A 27,663-nucleotide genomic window follows, 5' to 3' on the forward strand; every position below is an offset into this window, starting at 1 on the left:
CCCCCCCGTTCACCCCAGGAATCGGCCCAGTGAACCTTCTCTGAACGGCCTCCGATGCGAGTGGATCCCTCCTTCAGTGAGGGTGAGGAGACCAGAACTGTTCGCAGTGCTCCAGCTGCAGAAACACCAACGGGTGCCACAGCTCAGACCAACAGAACCGGAAATGAGCCCGCCTTGGCAGGATTTTGCTGGGCACAAGATGGCTGGTGTGCCCCTGGCACCAAGATGGCGACCATCTCTCAAACGCCCAGGCTGTGTCACAACTGGAGATCTACACCCTTGGAGGGAGGGGCCATGCCCTGTCAAGGGGGGTGGAAGGGAGGGATCGTGCCCACCCAAAGTGGTGATGGTGGGGGTGGGGCGGTTTGGTGGTGGGAACAGAGGGAGCGTGGCTGGCGAGGGGGTTTGGGAGGGAGGTCTATGAGGAAGACTACCTGGAAGAGGGGGATTTTTGTCAAGTTTGCAGTGGGGTGAACACTCTGCCCTGCTGCCCAGTGCCTCCAACAAGACCCCGACCCAAAACCGCTGCCCCCCCCCAGAGGGTGGCATCAACTCACCGACTGCCCGGAAGAGGCAGGCTCCGTCCTCCTTCATCTTCTTGATGACAAAACCTTTTTTCTCGCTGAGGGCCTTCTCGAACCAGTGTTCCTGCTGCAGAGGAAGTGGGAAGGGAGGGAGGGAGGGATGGAGAATGAGGGAGGGATGGAGAATGAGGGAGGGATGGAGAATGAGGGGAGGGAGGGAGATGGGGAGGTAGAGAGATCAGTCACTCTGTAACAAGGCAGCAAGTCCCTTTCACAAACAACTCAATCTGTACCCGGCGCGCATGTCGGGGAGCACGTTTCACTCCCCCTCGATGGCTGGCGGCGTTCAAATTCGCCTCGTGCTGTCTTTAACTTCACCAACCGCTGTGAACCTGTGTGGGTCCCCACCTCCTCCAGCTACACCCCTACCACTGGGAAATCCTCAAAACCCCCTCAGGTTTTGTGAACTCCTCAATTAAATCTCCCCCTTAACCTTCACTACTCCGAGAAGAAACTCTCTCGCGCTTGTGCGCTCCCCCACGCCCCCCAACCTCAGGGCACACGAGCCTGCGCTCCCCCTCAGGGTACGCAAGTCTGCATATCCCACCCCCCTAAATCAGCGCGTGCACCAGTGTCATTCAGGGAGACGCACCCTCCAGTAGAAGCAGGCGCGCACTCAGGACGTGAATTAACCTCTCTGCCTCGGTTTATTCCAGCAATCTAGAATAGCCACCAATCAGAGGGATCAGACGCCCAATGGACAACACGCTCTCTGTCTAGTGGGGCACCATCGATGATTCCCGTGCCCAGTGGGAGTCGCGGGGACTGGGGTGTTTTACTCTTTGTTTCGATATTTGAAGTTTCCTTTGCAATTCTGTTGGTGTTTATGGAGCACCCTTTAAGGGGTTGTCAGTTTAATAACAAAGAATAAAGAACAGTACAGCACAGGAAACAGGCCCTTCGGCTCTCTAAGCCTGTGCCGCTCCTTGGTCCAACTAGACCAATCGTTTGTATCCCTCCATTCCCAGGCTGCTCATGTGACTATCCAGGTAAGTCTTAAACGATGTCAGCGTGCCTGCCTCCACCACCCTACTTGGCAGCGCATTCCAGGCTCCCACCACCCTCTGTGGAAAAAACGTCCCTCTGATGTCCGAGTTATACTTCGCCCCTCTCAGCTTGAGCCCGTGACCCCTCGTGATCGTCACCTCCGACCTGGGAAAAAGCTTCCCACTGTTCACCCTATCTATACCTTTCATAATCTTGTATACCTCTATTAGATCTCCCCTCATTCTCCGTCTTTCCAAGGAGAACAACCCCAGTCTACCCAATCTCTCCTCATAGCTAAGACCCTCCATACCAGGCAACATCCTGGTAAACCTTCTCTGCACTCTCTCCAATGCCTCCACGTCCTTCTGGTAGTGCGGCGACCAGAACTGGACGCAGTACTCCAAATGTGGCCTAACCAGCGTTCTATACAGCTGCATCATCAGACTCCAGCTTTTATACTCTATACCCCGTCCTATAAAGGCAAGCATACCATATGCCTTCTTCACCACCTTCTCCACCTGTGTTGCCACCTTCAAGGATTTGTGGACTTGCACACCTAGGTCCCTCTGTGTTTCTATACTCCTGATGACTCTGCCATTTATTGTATAACTCCTCTCTACATTATTTCTTCCAAAATGCATCACTTCGCATTTATCCGGATTAAATTCCATCTGCCACCTCTCCGCCCAATTTTCCAGCCTATCTATATCCTGCTGTATTGCCCGACAATGCTCTTCGCTATCCGCAATTCCAGCCATCTTCGTGTCATCCGCAAACTTGCTGATAACACCAGTTACACCTTCTTCCAAATCATTTATATATAGACCCGGGAGTTTACGGAATTGGTTTTTTTTGGTTAACAAACATAAAACACTGCCACCCAGTGGCACCATCTCGACAGCGCTGATCCACAGCCAGGCTGCAGCACCCTCTGGTGGCCCAGCACCTCTCCTGCACCCACTCAAACCCAGGCTCCTCACCTCGAAAACCCAATCCTTCCTCAACGCGCAGTGACAGAGGGCTGACGGGAGAGTGGACAGACCGAGTTTCGCATCGGAGGGAGCAGCTGCACAGAGAGCAAGGTAACATGTGCATTGACGGTGGCTTGATTAGATTCTGCCCGGATGAGCGCGGCTCCGACAACACTCGAGAAGCTCGACACCATCCAGAACAAAGCTCGATCGACACGCTAACCCCCCACCCTCGACACTCACTCCCTCCACCACCGATGCACAGCGGCAGCAGTGTGTCTGTCTGCAAGATGCACTGCAGCGACTCGCCAAGGCTCCTTCGACAGCACCACCCAAACCCGCCACCTCTACCCCTTAGAAGGGCAAGGGCAGCAGATCATAGAAACCCTACAGTGCAGAAAGAGGCCATTCGGCCCATCGAGTCTGCACTGACCACAATCCCACCCAGGCCCTACCCCCATATCCCTACATATTTACCCGCTAATCCCTCTAACCTACACATCTCAGGACACTAAGGAGCAATTTTAGCATGGCCAATCGACCTAACCCGCACATCTTTGGACTGTGGGAGGAAACCGGAGCACCCGGAGAAAACCCACGCAGACACGAGGAGAATGTGCAAACTCCGCACAGGCAGTGATCCAAGCCGGGAATCGAACCCAGGTCCTTGGAGCTGTGAAGCAGCAGTGCTAACCACTTTGCTACTGTGCCATGGGGAACATCCACCTCCTGCAAGTTTCACCTCCGAGCACCCTCCCCCAACACACACCAGCCCGACTTGAAAATATATCGGCCGTTCCTTCACTGCGGCTGGGTCAAAATCCTGGAGCTCCCTCCCTAACAGTGCTGTGGGTGTACCTACACCACACGGGACTGCAGCGGGTTCAAGATGGCGACTCACCCACCACCTTCTCTAGGGGCAATTAGGGATGGGGGGTAAATGCTGGGTCCGGCCAGCCACGCCCACAGAGGTTCATTTTTGGGTTGGCGGACTGTTGATGCAGAGGCATCACACTGAACATTGCTGAGGTCTTGGTGCTTACAATCGACATCGGTGACGCTGTTGAGGGAGCAAAGCTCCCACCTTTACTGACATACAAATAAGGAGGAGGCCATTTGGCCCCTCGAGCCTGCTCTGCCATTCTGTAAGATCATGGCCAGTCTGACTGTGGCTTCAACTCTAAGGTTCCTACCTACCTCCCCGCCAAGCCGATAACCTTCCAGTCCCTCATCAGTCAAGCATCCACCTCGGCTATGTAAAATCTTCACTGACCCCGCTGCCACTGCTCCCTGGGGAAGAGAGGTCCAAAGATCCACAACCCTCAGCTCCACCGGGAGTCACCGAGAAGGGAGGGGGGGCAAGTGGGCCTAGGGGAGGGGGAGCGAGAGAGTGGGAGTGCAGAACGGGCAAAAGCAGGGCTGCTTTAAAGGCCAGCATAGACATTGGAAGGGTTGCAGGGCCTGGAGGAGGTTACAAGAATAGGAAGGGTTGTAGGGGCTGGAGGAGATTACAGAGATAGGAAGGGTTATAGGGGCTGGAGGAAGTTACAGAGATAGGGAGGGTTGTTGGGGCTGGAGGAGGTTACAGAGATAAGGAGGGTTGTCGGGGCTGGAGGAGGTTACAGAGGTAAGGAGGGTTGTCGGGGCTGGAGGAGGTTACAGAGATAGGAAGGGTTATAGGGGCTGGAGGAAGTTACAGAGATAGGGAGGGTTGTTGGGGCTGGAGGAGGTTACAGAGATAAGGAGGGTTGTCGGGGCTGGAGGAGGTTACAGAGGTAAGGAGGGTTGTCAGGGCTGGAGGAGGTTACAGAGATAGGGAGAGTTGCAGGGGCTGGAGGACATTAGAGATAGGGAGGGTTGTAGGAGATTCTAGAAATAGGTAGGGTGAGATAGAGAGGGCATTTCACACAGATCCTCAGTTCAGGGTCAACCTCATATGTTTGGACAGGCGCTGGTGGCGCGATGCTGTTGGTTGCCAGGAAACAGAGTTGGTGGCTCAGTTCTCTCTGCACAAATTAGGGCCCAGGACCAAGAGCAGAACCGGTTCACCCAGATTCTTCCCAGTCACAACACAGGGAGAATATAACTAACACATTGACGTCAGCAGCACTTAATTCACCAAGAATCATTATTACAGACATTTCCAACTCGCTGTCAAGACAGATTCCAGTCTGTAACTCACTCCCGGGTATCTGTTATTCTATATATAAACCACCCCAAACCCCTCGATTAGATTCCAGTCTGTAACTCACTCCCGGGTATCTGTTATTCTATATATAAACCACCCCAAACCCCTCGATTAGATTCCAGTCTGTAACTCACTCCCGGGTATCTGTTATTCTATATATAAACCACCCCAAACCCCTCGATTAGATTCCAGTCTGTAACTCACCCCCGGGTATCTGTTATTCTATATATAAACCACCCCAAACCCCTCGATTAGATTCCAGTCTGTAACTCACTCCCGGGTATCTGTTATTCTATTTATAAACCACCCCGAACCCCTCAATTAGATTCCAGTCTGTAGCTCACTCCCGGGTATCTGTTATTCTATATTTAAACCACCCTGAACCCCTCGATTAGATTCCAGTCTATAACTCACTCCCGGGTATCTGTTATTCTATATATAAACCCCCCGAACCCCTCGATTAGATTCTAGTCTGTAACTCACTCCCGGGTATCTGTTATTCTATATATAAACCACCCCGAACCCCTCGATTAGATTCCAGTCTATAACTCACTCCCGGGTATCTGTTATTCTATATATGGGCGGAACGGTAGCGCAGTGGTTAGCACTGCTGCTTCACAGCTCCAGGGTCCCGGGTTCGATTCCCAGCTCGGGTCACTGTCTGTGTGGAGTTTGCACATTCTCCTCGTGTCTGCGTGGGTTTCCTCCGGGTGCTCCGGTTTCCTCCCACAGTCCAAAGATGTGCGGGTTAGGTTGATTGGCCAGGTAAAAAATTGCCCCTTAGAGTCCTGAGATGCATAGGTTGGAGGGATTAGCGGGTAAAATATGTGGGGGTAGGGCCTGGGTGGGATTGTGGTTGGTGCAGACTCGATGGGCCGAATGGCCTCCTTCTGCACTGTAGGGTTTCTATGATATAAACCCCCCGAACCCCTCGATTAGATTCTAGTCTGTAACTCACTCCCGGGTATCTGTTATTCTATATATAAACCCCCCGAACCCCTCGATTAGATTCCAGTCTGTAACTCACTCCCGGGTATCTATTACTGTGTATAAACCACCCCACTCTTCCATGAGGAAACAGAGTACAGAAATTGTGCACAGCAAGATCCCACTAACTGCAACACGGTAACGACCAAATCATGTGTTTTTTTTGTCACGTTGATTCAGTGCAACTTAATGGCCCCAGAATACGAGGGAGTATATCAGTTACCCCCCCCCACACTGCCGGCTGGGTCATCAACCCGCCCCCCAAACGCAATCGCTGGCCCTCCAACCGCGGCACTCCCTCAGCGCCAGCTCCCTGACCGCGCGGTGCTCCCTCCCTACGCCTTGGAGTGTCAGCTTTGATTACCCCATAGAATATATGCACCGTGGAGTAAACTGCCCTTGGAACATTTACCACCCAATTAGATCACCTATAGAATATATACACCCGGGATTAGGTTACATGTACAATATATGAATGAATGGTCATCTCACCATCAACTCCTGATTCGAGTATATATATTAGTTGACATATCTGGTCCTTCGGATTAGATAACACATAATATCTGCATTAGCTGATATCTCTCCTCAGCTCTGAATATATATATATAAAATACATTATGAGAGCTGTGGGAATCCTGAATTACATGACAGTTATAATATATATTATCTGAGATAATATATCTGCGGCACAGTGTTTAGCGCTGCTGCCTCACAGCGCCAGGGACCCGGGTTCAATTCCGGCCTCTGTCTGTGCGGAGTCTGCACGTTCTCCCCGTGTCTGCGTGGGTTTCCTCCGGGTGCTCCGGTTTCCCCCCCACAGTCTAAAGATGTGTGGATTGGCCATGCTAAATTGTGTCCCAAGATGTGTAGGTTAGGGGGATTAGTTGGGTAAATACGTGGGGTTAAGGGGATAGGGCCTGGGTGGGATGCTCTGTCGGAGAGCCGGTGCAGACTCGATGGGCTGACTAGCTGCCCCTTGGGATTACATAATCTCTGGGATATTTAACCTCTGGATTACGTATAGAACCTAATCTGCGATTATCTGGCCCCCTTAGGATACATTACCAATATGTGCATTATCTATGATGTCTCACCCCTCCTGAAGTGGATGGACTGAATATGTCTCCCCTGGGTGAAATACCTCTAACATATATACCCCGGATTATATCACCTATGTAATACATGTCCCTGGATTAGTTTACCTATACAATACACACCCCAGGACAATTTGCCTATAAAATCCATACTCCTGGAGTAGGTTACTGTAGAAAGGAGTACAGAAACCCCTAGGGTTTTTGAAGACTACTAAAACAAAGTAGACTAGTTTAGAATAGGGATCACAGTGTGCCTTATATATACAGTAAGGAATCACAAAGTGCCTCACACACTCATAGATATAATGCGACGGTATTGTCTGCCTAGACACATACAATCACTGGTAGAGAATCTTGAATAAGTATCGTAGATTTAAAATGTATTTTCAAATTTCTTGTAAGCTTTGGCCAAGATGCAGCCTGCCCCAAAGCACGATGGGAAGCAAGCAGAACCAGACGGACCACATTCCTTGGAAACAATAAGGTATAGAATATATTCACTATCACCAGTCTGCAGCTGCAAGCTATCGAGGTTTTAAAATGAGTAGAGGTGGTTTAGCTTGCGGCTGCAGTGAACAGACTTATTCAGCTTTTGTTGATGGGGTAACTGGCAGGCAGAGTAAAATTACCCCTGTCCACTCCCATGGTTTGCAGGTGGAGGGGGTGACCCTTGAACCCACCAGATTTGCATAGGTTAGGTTGCTAGGCAATTCGGGGGGGGGGAACCTCCGGGTCCAGTTGACCAATGAATTCCTAATTCTGCCAGAAGGTACAAGAACAAAGAACAGTACAGCACAGGAACAGGCCCTTCGGCCCTCCAAACCTGCGCCGACCATGACGTCTGCCGAAACTAAAACCGTATGAGTCCGTATCCTTCCATTCCCATCTTAACCGTGTATTTGTCCAGATGCCCCTTAAATGCCGCTATTGTACCTGCTCCCACCACCTCCCCGGGCAGCGCGTTCCAGACATTCACCACCCTGTGTAAAAAAACTTGTCTCATACATCTCCTCTAAACTTTTCCCCACGCACCTTAAACCTATGTACCCGAATGCTCGACTTTTCTACCCTCGGAAAGAGCATCTGACTATCCACTCTGTCCATGCCACTCAATCTTGTAAACCTCTATCAGGTCGCTCCTCAACCTCCGTCGCTCCAGTGAGAACCAACCGAGCTTATCCAACCTCTCCTCATAGCTAATATCCTCCATACCAGGCAACATCCTGGTAAATCTTTTCTGCACCCTCTCCAAAGCATCCACATCCTTCTGGTAGTGTGGCGACCAGAATTGTACACAATATTCTAAATGAGGCCTAACTAAGGTTCTATAAAGCTGCAACACGACTTGCCAATTTTTAAACTCAATGCCCCGGCCGATGAAGGCAAGCATGCCCTCCGCCTTCTTGACTACAATGTAGAATGCTATTGGCCAAGGCGAATAATGTATATTAATGTAATTGGATCATCCAGTCTGGATGACAGGTTGGGCTGGAGAAACAAACCTTCGAAAAGGTTTTATACATGTACTGTAAGGTCAGAGAGAGGCTGGAATCCTCCGGCTGTGCCTCTCCCAATGTGTACTGGTCAGATAAAGAACGTCTTTTACTGTACACTGTCTTTCGCGAGTCTTTGTATTCGCCGAGTTCAGCTTAATACATACAACCAGAGGGCAGCCCCCTGGAAAACCACCTCAACTGTTACCTACACAATATATACATTATCTGAGACCTAAGAGCTCCTGCAGTTGATTACATAGGATATATACATTATCTGAGATATCTAACCCATTGGATTTGATTATCTACATAATATATACCCCCTGGATAAGATTCCTCGTGTGATATATACATCTGCCATATCCAAACCTCCCCCACAAAGTGCACCTGTGTGTATTCCTCCTGGATTATATTACCCGTAAAATCTATACATTAGGGGACATAGCTTTAAATTGAGGGGTGATAGATATAGGACAGATGCTAGAGGTAGGTTCTTTACTCAGAGTAGTAAGGGCGTGGAATGCCCTGCCTGCAGCAGTAGTGGACTCGTCAACATTAAGAGCATTCAAATGGTCATTGGATAAACATATGGATGATATTGGAATAGTGTAGGTTAGATGGGCTTTGTATTGGTTTCACTGGTCGACGCAACATCGAGGGCCGAAGGGCCTGTACTGCACTGTAATGTTCTATGACCTGACACATCTAACCTCAGGATTCGATTACTATGTGACCATTAGATAAGATCAGATACATGATATATACATTATCTGACTCCCTGGATTAGATTACCTATAGAATATATATCCTCAGCTCCAGAGTATATGCACTCTGAGATTGGATAACCTATAGTATATATACCCCCAGATTATGTTACATATATATAATCTACAAATAATTAGAAACATAACTCCCAGATTAGGTCACTTATGGAATGTATACCCTAAAATTAGATTAGATATATAATCTATACAGTACCTGACATTTACCTCTGTGGATAATATTACCTGTTGGGAACCCCTGGATTAGATCACACAATATATACCCCAGGATTAGATATATAACCTGCAAGTTATGAAAAACCTAACTATTAATTATTTCTGGAATATATAGGCCCTGGGTTAATTACCTATGGAATATATAGACCATGGGTTAGATTACCTATGGAATATATAGGCCCTGGGTTAGATTACGTATGGAATATATAGGCCCTGGGTTAGATTACCTATCGAATATAAGCATCCTCAGGGTTAGATTACCTATCGAATAGATAGCATCCCAATTATATTACATATATAATCTACAAACTGAGAAATCAACCCCGCTTTATTAGATCACCGATGTAGGTATATGCCCTGAATTAGATTACACATATAATTTATACATTATCTGGCATTACCGTCACCCTGAATTAGAGTGTACACATAATACACATCTGGATTAGATTATACGCATAATATATACACATCTTGAATTAGAGTACATTTATAATATATACCCTTTAAGGATATAATATATATCCCCTAGATTATATTACACATATAGAATCCCGACACTGCATCAAGAAGCCGCTTGGCCCATCGAGCTTTCACTGACTCTCCGGAAGAGTATCCCATCTGTGCCCTCCACATTCACCCATGCCCAATCCATCTAACCTGCATATCTTTGGACACTAAGGGGCAATTTGGCATGGCCAATCCACCTAAATATAACACTTCTAATACAATATATACGTCCTGGATTATTTTACACATAATACCCCTGGCTTACATTACACAATATATACTTCCTGGATTAGCGCACATATCTAATATATACCCACGAGATTCAGTCACATATACAATCTGCACACTGAGAATGTAACCCCCTGGATTAGGTGATCTATAGAAATATTCAATTATATATACATATACCCCCTGGATTAGTTTACTCAAGTATATACCCCTGGACTAGGGGATCTATAGAATATAACCCCATGGATTAGATGATCTATGAAATACAAACTGCTGAATTATGTGATCTATAGAATATATAACCCCTGGATTTGATTACACTTATTATACCTCCTGGTTTAAGCGCATATATAGTATAGAACACAAGAGAGAAACATAGAAAATAGGAACAAAGAACAGTACAGCACAGGAAACAGGCCCTTCGGCCCTCCGGCCCTCCAAGCCTGTGCCGCTCCTTGGTCCAACTAGACCATTCGTTTGCATCCCTCCATTCCCAGGCTGCTCATGTGACTATCCAGGTAAGTCTTAAACAATATCAGCGTGTCTGCCTCCACCACCCTACTTGGCAGCGCATTCCAGGCCCCCAGCACTCTGTGTAAAAAACGTCCCTCTGATATCTGAGTTACACTTCGCCCCTCTCACCTTGAGCCCGTGACCCCTCGTGATCGTCACCTCCGACCTGGGAAAAAGCTTCCCACTGTTCACCCTATCTATACCCTTCATAATTTTGTACACCTCTATTAGGTCTCCCTCATTCTCCGTCTTTCCAGGGAGAACAAGCCCAGTTTACCCAATCTCTCCTCATAGCTAAGACCCTCCATACCAGGCAACATCCTGGTAAACCTTCTCTGCACTCTCTCTAAAGCCTCCATGTCCTTCTGGTAGTGCGGCGACCAGAACTGGACGCAGTACTCCAAATGTGGCCTAACCAGCGTTCTATACAGCTGCAACATCAGACTCCAGCTTTTAGACTCTATACCCTGTCCTATAAAGGCAAGCATACCATATGCCTTCTTCACCATCTTCTCCACCTGTGCTGCCACCTTCAAGGATTTGTGGACTTGCACACCTAGGTCCCTCTGTGTTTCTATACTCTTGATGGCTCTGCCATTTATTGTATAACTCCTCCCTACATTATTTCTTCCAAAATGCATCACTTCGCATTTATCTGGATTAAACTCCATCTGCCATTTCTCCACCCAATTTTCCAGCCTATCTATATCCTGCTGTATTGTCCGACAATGTTCAGTGCTATCCACAAGTCCAGCCATCTTCGTGTCATCCGCAAACTTGCTGATAACACCAGTTACACCTTCTTCCAAATCATTTATATATATCACAAATAGCAGAGGTCCCAGCACAGAGCCCTGCGGAACACCACTGGTCACAGACCTCCATCCGGAAAAAGACCCTTCAACTGCTACCCTCTGTCTCCTGTGGCCAAGCCAGTTTTCTACCCATCTAGCCACCTCCTTGTATCCCATGAGCCTTAACCTTCTTAACCAACCTGCCATGAGGGACTTTGTCAAATGCCTTACTGAAATCCATATAGACGACATCCACGGCCCTTCCTTCGTCAACCGTTTTTGTCACTTCCCCAAAAAACTCCACCAAATTTGTACGGCACGACCTCCCTCTTACAAAACCATGCTGTCTGTCACTAATGAGATTGTTCCATTCTAAATGCGCATACATCCTGTCTCTAAGAATCCTCTCCAACAACTTCCCTACCACGGACGTCAAGCTCACTGGCCTATAATTACCCAGGTTATCCCTGCTACCCTTCTTAAACAACGGTACCACATTTGCTATCCTCCAATCCTCAGGGACCTCACCTGTGTCCAATGAAGAGACAAAGATTTCCGTCAGAGGCCCAGCAATTACATCCCTCGTCTCCCTGAGCAGTCTAGGATAGATGCCATCAGGCCCTGGGGATTTGTCAGTTTTAATGTTACCTAAAAAACTTAACACTTCCTCCCTTGTAATGGAGATTCTCTCTAACAGGTCAACACCTCCCTCTGAGACACTCCCAGTCACCAAGTCCCTCTCCTTTGTGAATACCGATGCAAAGTATTCATTTAGAATCTCCCCTATTCCCTTGGGTTCTAAGCATAATTCCCCTCCTTTGTTCCAGAGAGGTCCGACTTTTTCCCTGACAGCTCCTTTGTTCCTAACATATGAATAAAATGCCTTAGGGTTCTCCTTAATCCTGTCTGCAAGAACATTTTGTGAGCTCTTTTTGGCTTTCTAACTCCCCATTTGAGTTCTTTCCTACTCCCTCTGTATTCCTCCAGAGCTCCATCTGTTTTCAGTTGCCTGGACCTAACGTACGCCTCTCTTTTCTTTTTGATCAGATCCTCAATTTCCCTGGTTATCTACGGCTCTCGAATCCTACCTTTCCTATCCTTCCTTTTTACAGGCACATGCCTGTCCTGCAGCCTTATCAACTGTTCCTTAAAAGACTCCCACATGCCAGACGTGGACTTACCCCCGAACAGCCTCTCCCAATCAACGGCCACCAATTCCTGCCTAATCCGGCTATAGTTAGCCTTCCCCCAATTTCACACCCTACCCTTAGGACAACACTCGTCCTTGTCCATTACTATCCTAAAGTTAACAGAGTTGTGGTCACTATTTGCCACATGTTCCCCTACCGAAACTTTGACGACCTGACCGGGCTCATTTCCCAGAACTAGATCCAGTATAGCCCCCTCTCTAGTTGCGCTATCTACATACTGTTCCAAAGAACCTTCCAGTACGCATTTTACAAATTCCTCCCTGTCCGGACCCCCAGCCCTCAGCACTTTCCAGTCTATACCAGGGAAATTGAAGTCTCCCACTACAACAACCCTATTTTTTCTGCACACATCCAGAATCTCCTGACATATCCGTTCCTCCACTTCCCGTGGGCTGTTGGGTGGCCTGTAGTACACCCCCAGCATAGTGATTGCACCTTTCCTGTTTCTGAGTTCCACCCACAGTAACTCATTACATGACCCCTCTAAATTGTCCACCCTCTGCACCGCTGTAATATGCTCCTTAACTAATATCGCTACTCCCCCACCTTTTTTAGCCCCTCCTCAGTCTCGCCTAAAACAATTATACCCTGGAATATTCAGCTGCCAGTCCTGTCCTTCTTTTAACCAAGTCTCCATCACCGCAACCACATCCAAATTCCGCGTAAGCATTAAGGCCCTAAGTTCGTCTGTCTTACCCGTTACGCTCCTTGCATTGAAGCAGATGCACTCCAGACCTCCAGGCCCACTCAGGTCATCCTGCTCCAGAATGCTCTTCTTAGCTAGCCTTGCCCTGGCCCCCAGCTCGACCCCAGACTCAGTACTTACTGACCTACTGTTTTGATCCCCACCCCCCTGCCACACTAGTTTAAACCCTGCCGAAACACTCTAGCAAAACTCCCAGTCAGGATATTTGTGCCCTTCCAGTTAAGGTGTAACCCATCCTTTCCGTACAGGTGCCATCCTCTCATGAATACTTACCAATGATCTATGAATTTGAAACCCTCCCTCTTGCACCAGTCCTTTAGCCACGTGTTCAATTGTAGAATCTCCCTGTTCCTGGCCTCACTAGCACTAGACACCGGGAGCAGTCCAGAGATTGCTACCCTAGAGGCCTTATTTTATAGTCTAGCACCCATCTCCCTGAATTGCTCTCGTATGACCCCCCTGCTCTTTCTAACTACGTCATTTTCACCAATGTGTACAATTACATCTGTTTGATTACCTTCCCTTTTTAATATGCTTCCTACCCTCTCGGAGACATCCAGTACCCCGGCACCAGGGAGGCAGACTACTATCCTGGAGTCTCCTTCGCGCCCGCAGAACTGTCTGTCCGTGCCTCTAACTATCATCCCCCACCACTGTTTCTTTCCTAATCCCCTTCTGGGCCTCTGAGCCTGTCTCTAAAATGGAGGAGGCCATTTGGCCCTTCGAGCCTGCTCCACCATTCATTATGATCAATAACCTGATCCCGCCTTCCCCCCATATCCTTTGATCCCCTTTGCCCCAAGTACTTCATCTAAGTGCTTCTTGAAAACATTCGACATTTTGGCCTCAACTACTTTGTGATAGGAATTCCACAGGCTGACCACTCTCTGGGTGAAGAAATTTTTCCTCCTTTCATAATCCATTTGAGAGACATGACCATCGCTGGCTGGGCCAGCATTTATTGCCCATCCCCAGTTGACCTTGAAGGACAATTGAGAGTCAATCACATTGCTGTGGCTCTGGAGTCACATGTAGGCCAGACCGGGTAAGGATGGCAGATTTCCTTCCCTAAAGGACATTAGTGAACCAGATGGGTTTTTCCGACAATGGTTTCATGGTCATCAGTAGATTCTTAATTCCAGACATTTTTTTTACTGAATTCCAATTCCACCAGCTGCCGTGGTGGGATTCGAACCCGGGTCCCCGGAACATTAGCTGAGTTTCTGGATTAATAGTTTAGTGATAACACTACTTGGCCATCGCCTTCGCTCATCTCAGTCCTAAAAGGTTTACTCCATATCCTCAGACTGTGACCCCTCGTTCTGGACTCCCCCACCATCGGGCCTTCCTACCTCTACGCTATCTAGTCCTATTAGAATTTTATAGGTTTCTGCAAGATCCCCCCTCATTCTTCTGAACTCCAACGAATACAATCAGTCTCTCCTCATTCGTCAGTCCCACCATCCCAGGAATCAGTCTGGTAAACCTTTGCTGCACTCCCTCTATCGCAAGGACACCCTTCCTCAGATAAGGAGGCCAAAACTGCACACAATATTCCAGGTGTGGCCTCACCAAGGCCCTGTATAATTGCAGCAAGACATCCCTGCTCAAACCCTCTCACTATGAAGGCCAACACACCATTTGCCTTCTTTACCGCCTGCTGCACCTGCATGCTTACCTTCAGCGACTGGTACACATTCCCCTCTCTCAATTTATAGCCAGATAGATAATCTGCCTTCCTGCTTTTGCTACTGAAGTGGATAACCTCACATTTATCCACAATGTACTGCAAGCGGCGGCACTGGACTTAATTTTAAAGACTAAAGCCAGGCAGGTGGTAGATGTGTCAGTGGGGGGAGCATTCTGGCGATAGCGACCATAACTCAGTAAGATTTATAGTTATTTTGGCAAAGAACAAAGATAGAGCGAACATAACAGTTCTGAATTGAGGGAAGGTTGATTTTAATAGGGTAAGACAGGATCTGGCTAAAGTAGACAGGGAGCAGCTACTTGTAGGAAAATCCACATCAGAGCAGTGGGAGTCATTCAAAAAGGGAATAGAGTACAAAGTCAACATTGTTCCCATAAAGAGTGGGACCAACAAGTCCAGAAAACCCTGGGTGTCAAGGAGGCTTATGGCAGATTCAGGGAGCCCAAATTATGCCTTATAGAAAGGCATAATTTGAGTATAGAAAGAGTATAGAAAGTGCAGGGGAGTGCTTTAAAAAACAAGGACCCTGAAGAGGGGGGCATGAAAACACACTGGCGGGCAAAATAAAGGAAAATTTCAGGGTGTTTTATAAGTATAGTAAGGGCAAGAGGGTAACCAGAGAAAGAGTAGGCTCCATTAGTGACCAAAGTGGCAATGTGTGTGTGGAGATGAAAGATGTAGGTAAGGTTTGGAATGAGTGTTTTGATCACTATGGAGAAAGATGATGTAAATATAGAAAGATCGGAGAGGGGGAGCTGTGATATAATTGAACAAATTAGCAATGAGGGGGAGGAAATATTTGCAGGTTAGCAGGCTTAAAAGTTAGTCAGGCCTCATTTAGAATATTGTGTACAATTCTGATCACCATACGAACAGAAGGATATGGATGTTTTGGAGAGGGTACGGGGAGGTTTACCATGTTGCTGCCTAGTCTGGAGGACATTAGCTACGAGGAGAGGTTGGAGAAACTCGGTTTGCTCTCACTGGAATGACGGAGGTTGAGGGGTGACCTGATAGAAGTCTACAAGATTATGAGGGGAATGGATAGTTAGATGCACTTTCCTAGGGTAAAAAAGTCAAGTACTAGGGGACATAGGTTTAAGGTGCGTGGGGAAATAGTTTAGAGGAGATGTGCGAGGCAAGTTTTTTGTTTACACAGAGGGTGGTGAATGTCTGGAACGCACTGCCCGGGGAGGTGGTGGGAGCAGGTACAATAGCGGCATTTAAGGGGCAACTAGACGATTACATGAATAGGATGAGAATAGAAGGATACGGACTCTGTAAGTGCACACGGTTTTAGTTTAGGCAGGCATCATGATCAGTGCAGGCTTGGAGGGCGGAAGGGACTGTTCCTGCGCTGTATTGTTCTTTGGAGAAATCCCCAAGCACAGATGAGATGTATCCTGGGCTGCTGTGTCAGGCAAGGGAGGGGACTGCAGGGGCTCTGACACTAATTTGCACAACCTTTCTGGCCACAGGAGAGGTGCCAGAGGACTGGTATCATTATTCAAGGAGGGAAATAGAGATAAACCAGGGAATTACAGGCCAGTGAGTCTAACATCAGTGGCAGGGAAATCATTGGAAAAAGCTCTGAGGGACAAAATTAATCTCCACTTGGAGAGGCAAGGATTAGTCAAGGATAGTAAGAATAGGAGGTAATCACGTCTCAAGTTTGATATAATTTTTTGAGGAGGTGACTAGGTGTGTAGATAAGGGTAACGCAGTTGATGTAGTCCACACGGACCTCAATAAGGCTTTTGACAAGGTCCCACTGGGGAGGCTGATCCAGGGCAACTTGGCAAATTGGATCCAAAGTTGGCTTAGTGGCAGGAGGCAAAGGGTGTTGGTTAAAGGTTGTTTTTGTGACTGGAAGACTATGTCTTGTGGTGCACTGCAGGGAACGGCACTGGGTCCCTTGCTAATTGTAGTGTATATTAATGAACTAGATAGGAACGTGGGGAGTATGGTCATTAAGTTTGTAGATGACACAAAAATTGGTCTTTAAATAGCAAAAAGAGAAAAGCCTTGAATTGCTGGATTATATAGGCGAGCTATTCAGATGGGCAGAACAGGGGCAAATGGAATTTAACCCTGAAAACTGAGGTAAAGCATTTTGGGAGGACTAACAAGGCAAGGGAATACACAACGAATGGTAGGATGATAGGAAGTACAGAGGGAACTTGGAATGCATGTCCATGGATCCCTCACGGCAGCGGGACAGGTAGATAAAATGGTAAAGTAGGCATATGGGATACTTGCCTTTATTAGTCAAGGTATAGAATATAAGAGCAGGGAGGTTGTGATGGAGCTGTATAAAACGCTGGTTAGGCCACAGCTAGAGGACTGTGTGCAGTTCCGGTCTCCACACTATAGGAAGGATGTGATTGCACTGGAGAGGGTGCGGAGGAGATTCACCAGGATGCTGCCTGGGCTGGAGCGTCTCAGCGATGGAGAGAGGCTGGTTAGGCTGGGGTTGCTTTCCTCAGAGCAGGGAAGGCTGAGGGGGGACAAAAGAACAAAGAACAGTACAGCACAGGAAACAGGCCCTTCGGCCCTCCAAGCCTGTGCCGCTCCTTGGTCCAACTAGTCCAATCGTTTGTATCCCTCCATTCCCAGGCTGCTCATGTAACTATCCAGGTAAGTCTTAAACGATGTCAGCGTGCCTGCCTCCACCACCCTACTTGGCAGCGCATTCCAGGCCCCCACCACCCTCTGTGTAAAAAACATTCCTCTAATATCGGAGTTATATTTCGCCCCTCTCACCTTGAGCCCGTGACCCCTCGTGAACGTCACTTCTGATCTGGGAAAAAGCTTCCCACCGTTCGACCTGATCGAAGTGTACGGAATAATGAGGGACACAGATAGGGTGGATAGGAAGAAACTTTTCTCCTTAGTCGAGGGGTCAGGAACGGGGAGGGGGGAGGGAAAATAGATTTAAGGTAAAAGACAGGAGTTTGAGGGGATTTGAGGGAAATCTTTTTCATCCAGAGGAACTAATTGCCTGAAAGGGTGGTAGAGGTGGGACTTCTCTCAGCATTTAGATGAGCACTTAAAATGCCACAGCACACAAGGCTACGGACCAAGTGCTGGAAAATGGGATTTAGAATAGATAGGGGAGGCGGTGGTGCAGTGGTATTGTCACTGGACTAGCAATCCCAAGAGCCAGGGTAATGCTCTGGGGACCCGGGTTCGAATCCCACTGAGGCAGATGGTGATATTTGAATTCAACAAATGAAAATCTGGAATTAGAAGTCTAACGATGACCATGAAACCAGCATCGATCGTCGTAAAGATCCACGTGGTTCACTAATGTCCTTTGGTACTGCAAAATGCTACGACTCTACATTCATAACACATAGCCTGGACATAGCTGTGTATGGTATGATTTGCATGGATAGCACGCAAAACAATACTTTTCACTGCATCATCATGTGACAATAATAAAGCAGATCAAATAAGTAATTTTATCCAGGAGGATTAGGGTACATATAAATACCCCTGCAGCAATATAGAATATATAGCCCCTGGATTAGATTACCCATAAACTATAGTTATATAATATATACCCTAGGTTTAGATTACCTATAGAATATATACGCATTGAAATGGAGTGTCCACTGGATCAGATCACCGACAGAACATGTACACCCTGGACTGTATTTCCTGCAGAATGTACACCCCTCGTTAGACTACCTATAGAATATATAGTCCCTGGTTTAGACTACCTATAGAATATATAACCCCCAGGGTATAACAGCTGTAGAATAAATACCCCCTGATTAAATTAGCTATAGGATCTATACATTCTCTGACACATCTCTCTCTGGGTTATAGCACTTGTACAATATATATAGTATATCTGATAGCTAACCACATGGTTTCGAGTGTATATATCCCCTCAATTAGTTTACACTTACATTAGTTACTGTGATGATACAGAAGAAATATATATATATCATGTTTCTTGAAACAGGTATGTTTAGAATTCAGATCTGTTTTGCCAGGTGCTGATTTGTCTACCAAAACCTTTAAATTTAGAGTCATAGGATAGGATCCCAACAGAGCAGAAGGAGGCCATTCGGCACCGTCTCTCTGACAGAGAGCCTTATGCAAGTCCTTTCCCCGTAACCTCACACATTTACCCTCCATCTAACCCACACATCTTGGGACACTAAGGAGCAATTTAGCGTGGCAAATCCACACGGCGGGGAAGACTGGTGGCACAGTGGTTAGCACTGCTGCTTCACCTCGCCGGGGACCCAGGTTCAATTCCCGGCTTGGGTGACTGGCTGTGCAGAGTCCGCACGTTCTCCCCACGTCTACGTGGGTTTGCTCCAGGTGCTCCGGTTTCCTCCCACCGTCCAAAAAGACGTGCTGGTTAGGGTGCATTGGCCATGCTAAATTCTCCCTCAGCGCTCCTGAATAGGGCCGGAGTGTGGCGACTGGGGGATTTTCACAGTTAATGTAAGCCTACATATGACAATTAAAAACTTTTAAAAAATTAACCCGCACATCTTTGGACTGTGGGAGGAAATCAGAGCACCCAGAGGAAACCCACGCAGACACGAGGAAAATTTGCGAACTCTGCAGAGTCACCCAAGGCCGGAATTGAACCCAGGTCCCTGAGGCAGCAGTGCTAAATTGAGCACAGGGTAAGACCTGGCATGTTTGTTTTAAACTGAGTTAATGCATTTGTGTTTGCTTGGGTCTCTCCTGGGGGTTTCAATGTGGAGCTTTGATTAGGTTGATTGACAGGGTCAGAGTGTTTAATGGGAGGAGCTAAACTGGCAATGAAGAAACACTTTCAGTTTCATTGTTTTAAAATACAAGCAGTTGCTGTTTGGACTATCAGAAGAAACAGGTGTCGCTCCCTCTCTCTCCTGAGATGTGCTGAAAGCTCTAGGACTGTTAACCTGAGATAAGCAAGCAAGCCTGTTTTGCTGATAAATTTCAAAGAGGGGTTTAAGTCTATAAGAGGAATATCGTTCTCGAGAGGTTGAGTTAAGAACTGTATCTTGTCTTGTTCAAGTATTATCCAATTGTTAAAGTTAAACTAATTAATTTGTAATAGTTAAACTGGGTTGTTAAATAAAGTTTGTTTTGATAAAAGCTTCTCAGTGGCTCAACAGAATCACACCTGCAGTGAAACACCTTAACCTCACACTAATGGCAAAATAGAAAACTGTAGGGGGTCTAGCCTGACTTCATAATATACCTTGGGGATTCTGATGTGGTACCCTATCATTACACATATAACCCATGGATTAGATTACACATATATACCCCTGGATTAATTATAAGTATAACATATACCCCTGGGTTAGGGTACAAATATGATAAATACCCTCTGGATTAGATTATGTATAGAACATATACCCCCGTATTAGATTGCACGTAGACTCTTTACCCTGGATTAGATTGCCTATAGAATCTTTGCCCTGGATCAAATTGTCTATAGAATATACAACCCTGTGGATTAGATCACTGATGGAAAGTTTGCCCCCTGAATTAAATACCCATACAATATATAACCCCATGGATTAGATTACCGATAGAATATATACTCCCTGGATGAGGTTATCTATAGATATACCCCCTTAGATTAGGTCACTTATAGAATATATACGCCCGGGATTAGATCACCCATAGAATATACATTCACCAGATTAGATTGCCCATAGTATACCCTCCTGGATTAGATCAGCTATGGAATATATACCCCCTGCAATGATCACCATAGAATATATACTGGATTATCTCCAGTATATCTGATGGATCTGATTGACTATATAAAATCTATGTATGTTTTATATGTATATATACTGTCAACTCAATGATCTATAGAACATATACACCCAGGATTAGATTATCCATAGAACATATAAACTCAGGTTTTTGGGTCGGACAGAGAGAGGACATGTCCCTTTTTCTTCTGGCTCTGCCACTTTTCATTCAGCTCATGTCCAACCCTTGTTGCCCCTTGTGATGACTTGTGGCATGATGGCACAGTGGTTAGCACTGCTGCCTCACAGCGCCAGGGACGCCGGTTCGATTCCCGGCTTGGGGCACTGTCTGTGCGGAGTCTGCATGTTCGCCCTGTGATTGCGTGGGTTTCCTCCAGGTGCTCCGATTTCCTCCCACAGTCCGAAAGACGTGCTGGTTAGGTGGGTTGGCCGTGCTAAATTCTCTCTGTGTACCCGAACAGGCGCCGAAGTGTGGCGACTAGAGGATTTTCACAGTGTGAATCTAAGCCTACTTGTGACTAATAAATAAACTTCATCTTGTGGCTTGTCTTCTTCTTGTCCCCTGGAGTTTTCCCCATTGTTATCCATGTTAGTCTTTTTTTGTACGGAGTGGTAGATGTGGGGTAGGGGGGGGGTACTGTGTGCTGGGGGGAAAAAAGGAAGAGGGGGTTCTTTTGTTCGTTCAGGGGGAGGGGGGGGCAGGAGGAGAGGGGAGAAATTTGAGGAAATGAAGAGAAGGGTAGAATCCTGAAACTTTCTATAAATGCTTCGGGCGGTAGTGGTTAACAAGGGGGGGTTATCCATGCGTGAGCGCGCACTGGGTATTGTGAGGGTGATGATTCAGTATTTCTCTTTTGGGTTTCCCTCAGGGGTATGATCGAGGTATATAAACTCAGGATTAGATTATCTAGAGAATAAATGCCCTGGGATATACATCCCCGGATTAAATTATCTATAGAATATATACCCCACAGACTAGATGTCCAATCGAATATATGCCCCATGGATTAGTCTACGTCAAAGAGAGATTTCCTGGATTAGATCACCTGCAGAATATGTACTCCTGGGATTAGATCACCTATAGAATGTATACCCCCTGGATAAACTTAATTTTAGAATATACACCCTATGAATTTGATTCCTTATAGTATACCCCCTGAAATAAATACTCCAGGATTAATATCCCGCATAAAATTTAACCTCTGGAGTAGATGACCTACAGAATATTTACCCCCAGATTAGGTTATTTATGCAATATCTACCACTGGATTAAATGACCTATATAATCTATAACCCCTCTGGATTAAATTATTGATGGAATAAATACTCCCTGGATTAGATTCTCTATGGAATATATACTCCCTGGATTAGATTATCTGTAGAATGTCTACCCTTTGGGTTAGATGACCTATAGAACATTTACCTCTTGGATACGATAACCTATATAGGCTACTTCACTGGGTTATATTCTCCATGGAATGTATACCCCCTGGATTAGATTATCTAGAGAATATTTGTCCCTGGATTTGATGACCTATAGAATATATACCCCGGATTAGGTTATCTATAGAATATTTACATGCGAATTGGATAACAAATAGAATATATGACCCTGGATTAGATTACCGACAGAATATACATTCCTTGGATTAGATTGCCTGTAGAATGTGTACCACCCGGATTGGATTATCTATAGAATATATACTCCTGGGTTAGGTGACCTACAGAATATTTACCTGGTGGATTAGATGATCAGGAGAATACTTAACCCCTGGATTAGATTATCCATACAATATTTACCCCTTGGATTAAATTACCAATATAATCGATACCCCCTGGATTAGATTCTCTGGATTATATGCAATGCAAGTATATAATGTATGTTGAGGTTTGGGGTGAATACTGTCCCTTTGAGATTGTGGGTCAGATAATCAGGGGAGGGGCAGATTAAGCCCTCCCAGTGTGGGACCCGGTCATGCAGTCTGAGATCTGACGGTGGAACAATGCACAGCTACAATAAGGAAGTCCCAGTGTTCAAGTTACCAAGCCTACCTGGTGATTCTTTATGCGCCCCCAGTTGATAGGGGCACACACAATAATAAGGAAATTTGGTATGTCCACTGCAACTCTTGCCAAATTTTACAGCTGCACCATAGAAAGCATTCTTTCTGGTTGTATCACAGCTTGGTATCCTGCTCTGTCCAAGACCACAGGAAACTACAAAGGATCGTAAACGAAGCCCAGTCCATCACTCAAACCAGCCTCCCATCCATTGACTCTGTTTACACTTCCCGCTGCCTCGGCAAAGCAGCCAGCATAATCAAGGACCCCACGCACCCCGGACATTCTCTCTTCCACCTTCTCCCATCGGGGAAAAATATACAAAAGTCTGAGGTCACGTACCAGCCAACTCAAAAACAGCTTCTTCCCTGCTGCCATCAGACTTTTGAATGGACCTACCTCTCACTGAGTTGATCTTTCTCTACACCCTAGCTATGACTGTAACACTACATTCTGCACCCTCTCCTTTCCTTCTCTATGAACGGTATGCTTTGTCTGTATAGTGTGCAAGAAACAATACTTTTCACTGTATACCAATACATGTAACAATAATAGATCAAACCCAAATTAAAAATACCTTTGGATTATATTATCTATGGAATGTTTACCTTTGCTTAGATGACCTACAGAATATATGACCCCAGGATTAGATAATGCATAATATACATACCCCAGATTAGAATATTTATCCCTTGGTTTAGATTATCTATGGAATATTTACCCATGGATAAAATGACCTATAGAATATGCACTCCCTGGATTTGTTTATTTATATAATAGTTCCCCCATGTCAGATGATCTAAAGAATACATACCCGCTGGATTAGAGTATCTATAGATATTTACCCTCCAGATTAGAATATCTATAGAATATTCACACCTGGATAAGATGACCTATAGAATACAAACTCCCTGGTTAAATTATCTATGGAATATAAGGCTCCATGTTAGATTATTTACCCCTGGATTATATATGTATAGGATACATAGCCCTGGATTAGATTACCTATGGAATATAAACCCTGTATTAGATTGTTTATAGAACATTTACCTCCCTGGATTAGATGAGCTATAGAATATATACCCCCAGATTTAGGTGACATAGAATATTTACCCCCCTGAATTATATTATCTATAGAATGTTTACCCCCGGGTTAGATGACCTACAGAATATATGACCCCTGGATTAAATTATATATAGAAAACATTCCCTGGGTAATATGATCTATAGAACATCTATAGTCCCTGGATTAGATTGCCTATAGAATATTCACCCCTGGATTAGATTATCTATAGAATATATAGCCCTGGATTAGATTGTCGACAATACGTTTATCCCTGGATTAGATGACATATAGAACACTCCTGGATTAGATTATCTATAGAATATTTATCCCATAGATTAGATGACATATCGAATATCCAGGACTGGGTAATCTATGGAATATTTACCCCCTGATTAGATGATATATAGAATACTCCTGGATTCGATTAATGATGGAATATTTACCCACTGGGTTAGATGATCTACAGGATATATATGCCACCTGGATTAAAATATATATTCTCTGGATTATACAATCTATAGAACACAGTCCCTGTATTAGATTACCCATGGAATATTTACTCTCCTGGATTAGATTACCTATAGAATATATACTCCTGGATTAGATTGCCTACAGTATATATACCACCTGGATTACATGACATACAAAATACCCCTGGATTAACTATGGGATATTAACCCCCCCCCCGGGTTAGACGACATGCAAAATACCCCTGGATTAGATTATCTACAGTATATTTACCCCCTGGATGAGATGACAAACAGTCTATACCCTGCTGCATTATATTATCTATGGAATATTTACCCCCGGATTAGATTATCTATGGAATATTTACCCCCTGGGTTAAATTATCGATGGAATCTTTACCCCCTGGGTTAAATTATCTACAGTATATTTACCTCCTGGATAACATACAGAATACCCCTTGGTTAGATTATCTACAGTATATTTACCCCCGGATGAGATGACAGTCTATACCCTGCTGCATTAGATTACCTATGGAATATTTACCCCCTGGATTAGATGATCATCTACAGATACCCCGCTGCATTAGATCTATGGGATATTTACCCCCGGATTAGATTATCTACAGTATGTCTAACCCCCTGGATTAGATTACTTGCAGTATGTCTACCCCCCTGGATTAGATTACTTGCAGTATGTCTACCTCCCTAGATTAGATTACCTACAGTGTATCTACCCCCCGGATTAGATTATCTACAGTGTATCTACCCCCTGGATGAGATTACCTACAGTGTATCTACCCCCTGGATTAGATTACCTACAGTGTATCTACCCCCCGGATTAGATTATCTACAGTGTATCTACCCCCTGGATTAGATTATCTACAGTATATCTACCCCCGGATTAGATCAGCTACAGTATACCTATTTCTTGGATTAGATCTACAGTATATCCACCCCCTGGATTAGATTATCTACAGTGTATCTATCCCCTGGATTAGATTATCTACAGTGTATCTACCCCCTGGATTAGATTACCTACAGTGTATCTACCCCCTGGATTAGATTACCTACAGTGTATCTACCCCCCGGATTAGATTATCTACAGTATATCCACCCCCTGGATTAGATTATCTACAGTATATCTACCCCCTGGATTAGATTATCTACAGTGTATCTACCCCCTGGATTAGATTATCTACAGTGTATCTACCCCCTGGATTAGATTATCTACAGTATATCCACCCCCTGGATTAGATTATCTACAGTGTATCTACCCCCTGGATTAGATCAGCTACAGTATACCTATTTCTTGGATTAGATCTACAGTGTATCTACCCCCTGGATTAGATTATCTTCAGTGTATCTACCCCCTGGATTAGATTATCTTCAGTGTATCTACCCCCCTGGATGAGATGACAAAGCCTCTATACCCTGCTGTATCTATAGGATATGTATTTGCACTCTGTTGGCTGTCTACCCCTCACCTGCTCCACCTTGGCCGGGTCCTGGAGCTGCTCCCTGGCCGCTGTCTCGTACTCGTCCTCGCTGTTGTAGCCGGCTCCCTCTTCCTGGGGCCCTCCGGGGCTGCCGGCGGTCGGCATGATCCCTCCTCCTCCTCCGCCTGTCCCTCCTCCCGGGCCGGAGGCCGGCATTCCCAGGCCGGGCCCGCTCTGCGGAGGGGCGGAGGAGGAGGAGGCGGCGGTGGGGGGAGGCAGGCGGTGGTGGCGGTGCCGGTGGTACTGGAGGACGTGGTGGAGGCCGAGGCCGAGCGGGGGCGGCGGAGGTGGCGGCGGAGGGGGAGGCAGGTGCTGGTGGTGCCGGTGGTGGTGCCGGTGGCTGCGGCGGCCGCTGCGGTGGGGCGAGGCCCGGTGCCGCCGCTTGGACAGCAGCAGCAGGCCGTGCCCCCCTCCCCCGCCGCCGCCTCCTCCTCCACCTCCCCCCGGCCCCGCCGCCAGCCCGTCCCGCTGCTGCAGCCAGTGCGAGGCGGGCGCCGGGCCCTGCGAGCCGCCCGCGCCCGGCCCCGAGGAGGGACACGAGGAGGAGGAGGAGGCCGAGGAGGAGCCCGAGCAGGAGCCCGAGGACGAAGGGGCCAGAGGCAGAGCCGAGCAGCCCCCCGGCCCGCCGCCCGACACGGACGACGAGGGGCAAGAGGAGGACGACGAGGAGGGCCCGGCTGCCGGCAGCGGCGGCGGCGGAGTGGGCGAGGCCCGAGGCCTGGAGCCGGGCCCCGGCCTCCCCTCGGCATCGTCGCCGCGCTCGGCCTGCGGCTTGGGGAGGATGGTCATGGCTGGGGCGGGGGGGGGTTAGTGCTGCGGCTGGGGGAGAGGCTCCTCAGACGGTACTGGCGGCGGCGGCCTCCTTCCTCCCCGCCCCCTCTCTCTCTCTTCACAACAAACAGCCGCCGCCACCTCCCCCCACCACTCGCTCGCTCACTCACTCAGGCCTCACTTCCGCCCCGCACACACCGCCTCACTTCCGGCGCCACGCAGACAGGCCGTCCGGGACCCCGGCTGCCCCGCACTGACGTCAGCACACCCCAGGCCCCGCCCTCTCACAGTGACGTTAGCGTGGACCGTCCACACAGCCTCAAACGCCAGTCCAGCCGGCAGCAACTCCTGACGTCACCGCGCGCTGACGTCTCGCCCCTTTGCCCCGCACTGACGTCGCCACGCGTCAACGTCTCGTCTCCTTTGCCCCGCACTGATGTCACCGCGCGCCGGTGTCTCTCTTCCCCCCTCCCCCGTTGCGCCGCACTGACGTCACCGCACCCGGACTTCTCCCCACGCTGCCCCGCAATGATGTCACCGCGCACTAGCTTTTTCCCCGTTGCCCCGCAGTGATGTCACCACGCGCCGAGCTATCAACTTTGCCCCGCACTGACGTCACCGCGCGCTAGCGTCTCGACCCCGTTGCCCCGCACTGACGTCACCACGCGCTGACCTTTTCCCCGTTGCCCCGCACTGACGTCATCACGCGTTGACTTTTTCCCCGTTGCCCCGCAATGATGTCACCGCGCCGCCTGTTCACACTGATAACGTAACCGCGCACCTTCACCCACCGGGCTGACGGCTTCCCCAACCCCAGCAGATGAGGTCACTGCCCCGCAATGACGTCAGAGCAGAACGCTGCGCGCCCCTCAATGAAGTCACCGCGCCCCCTCACGTCGCTCCTCCCCACTCAGTCCCCCCCGCCTCCAAAAGGCGAACCAGCCGCCCAGTCTCCCACTGCACTCGTCACCGCAACAATTGCTAAAGTAATTGTTCACACCGCCCCCACAAGGCGGTTACTTTGCTGCTGCACTCTCTCCAACCCAGGTGCTATAATCGGCGATGAAGTCACGCAGGTTCCCC

The 27,663-nt window shown here is 47.4% G+C and overlaps 1 protein-coding gene across 1 annotated transcript; it reads right to left on the reverse strand.

Moving 5' to 3' along the window:
• Nucleotides 1-557: 557 nt before the first annotated feature.
• Nucleotides 558-27,436, reverse strand: LOC144488134 (uncharacterized; the record flags this gene model as incomplete). The annotated part of the gene is made up of 2 exons (XM_078206160.1): nucleotides 25,798-27,436; nucleotides 558-651 (listed from the first exon to the last, which is right to left on the reverse strand). Coding segments are annotated over exons 1-2 (895 nt in total), but the record flags the coding sequence as incomplete, so codon positions are not given.
• Between the last annotated feature and the right edge of the window lie 227 nt (nucleotides 27,437-27,663).

The sequence above is a fragment of the Mustelus asterias genome, unplaced genomic scaffold (genome assembly GCF_964213995.1).
Source record: "Mustelus asterias unplaced genomic scaffold, sMusAst1.hap1.1 HAP1_SCAFFOLD_1321, whole genome shotgun sequence".
Taxonomy (NCBI): Eukaryota; Metazoa; Chordata; class Chondrichthyes; order Carcharhiniformes; family Triakidae; genus Mustelus; species Mustelus asterias.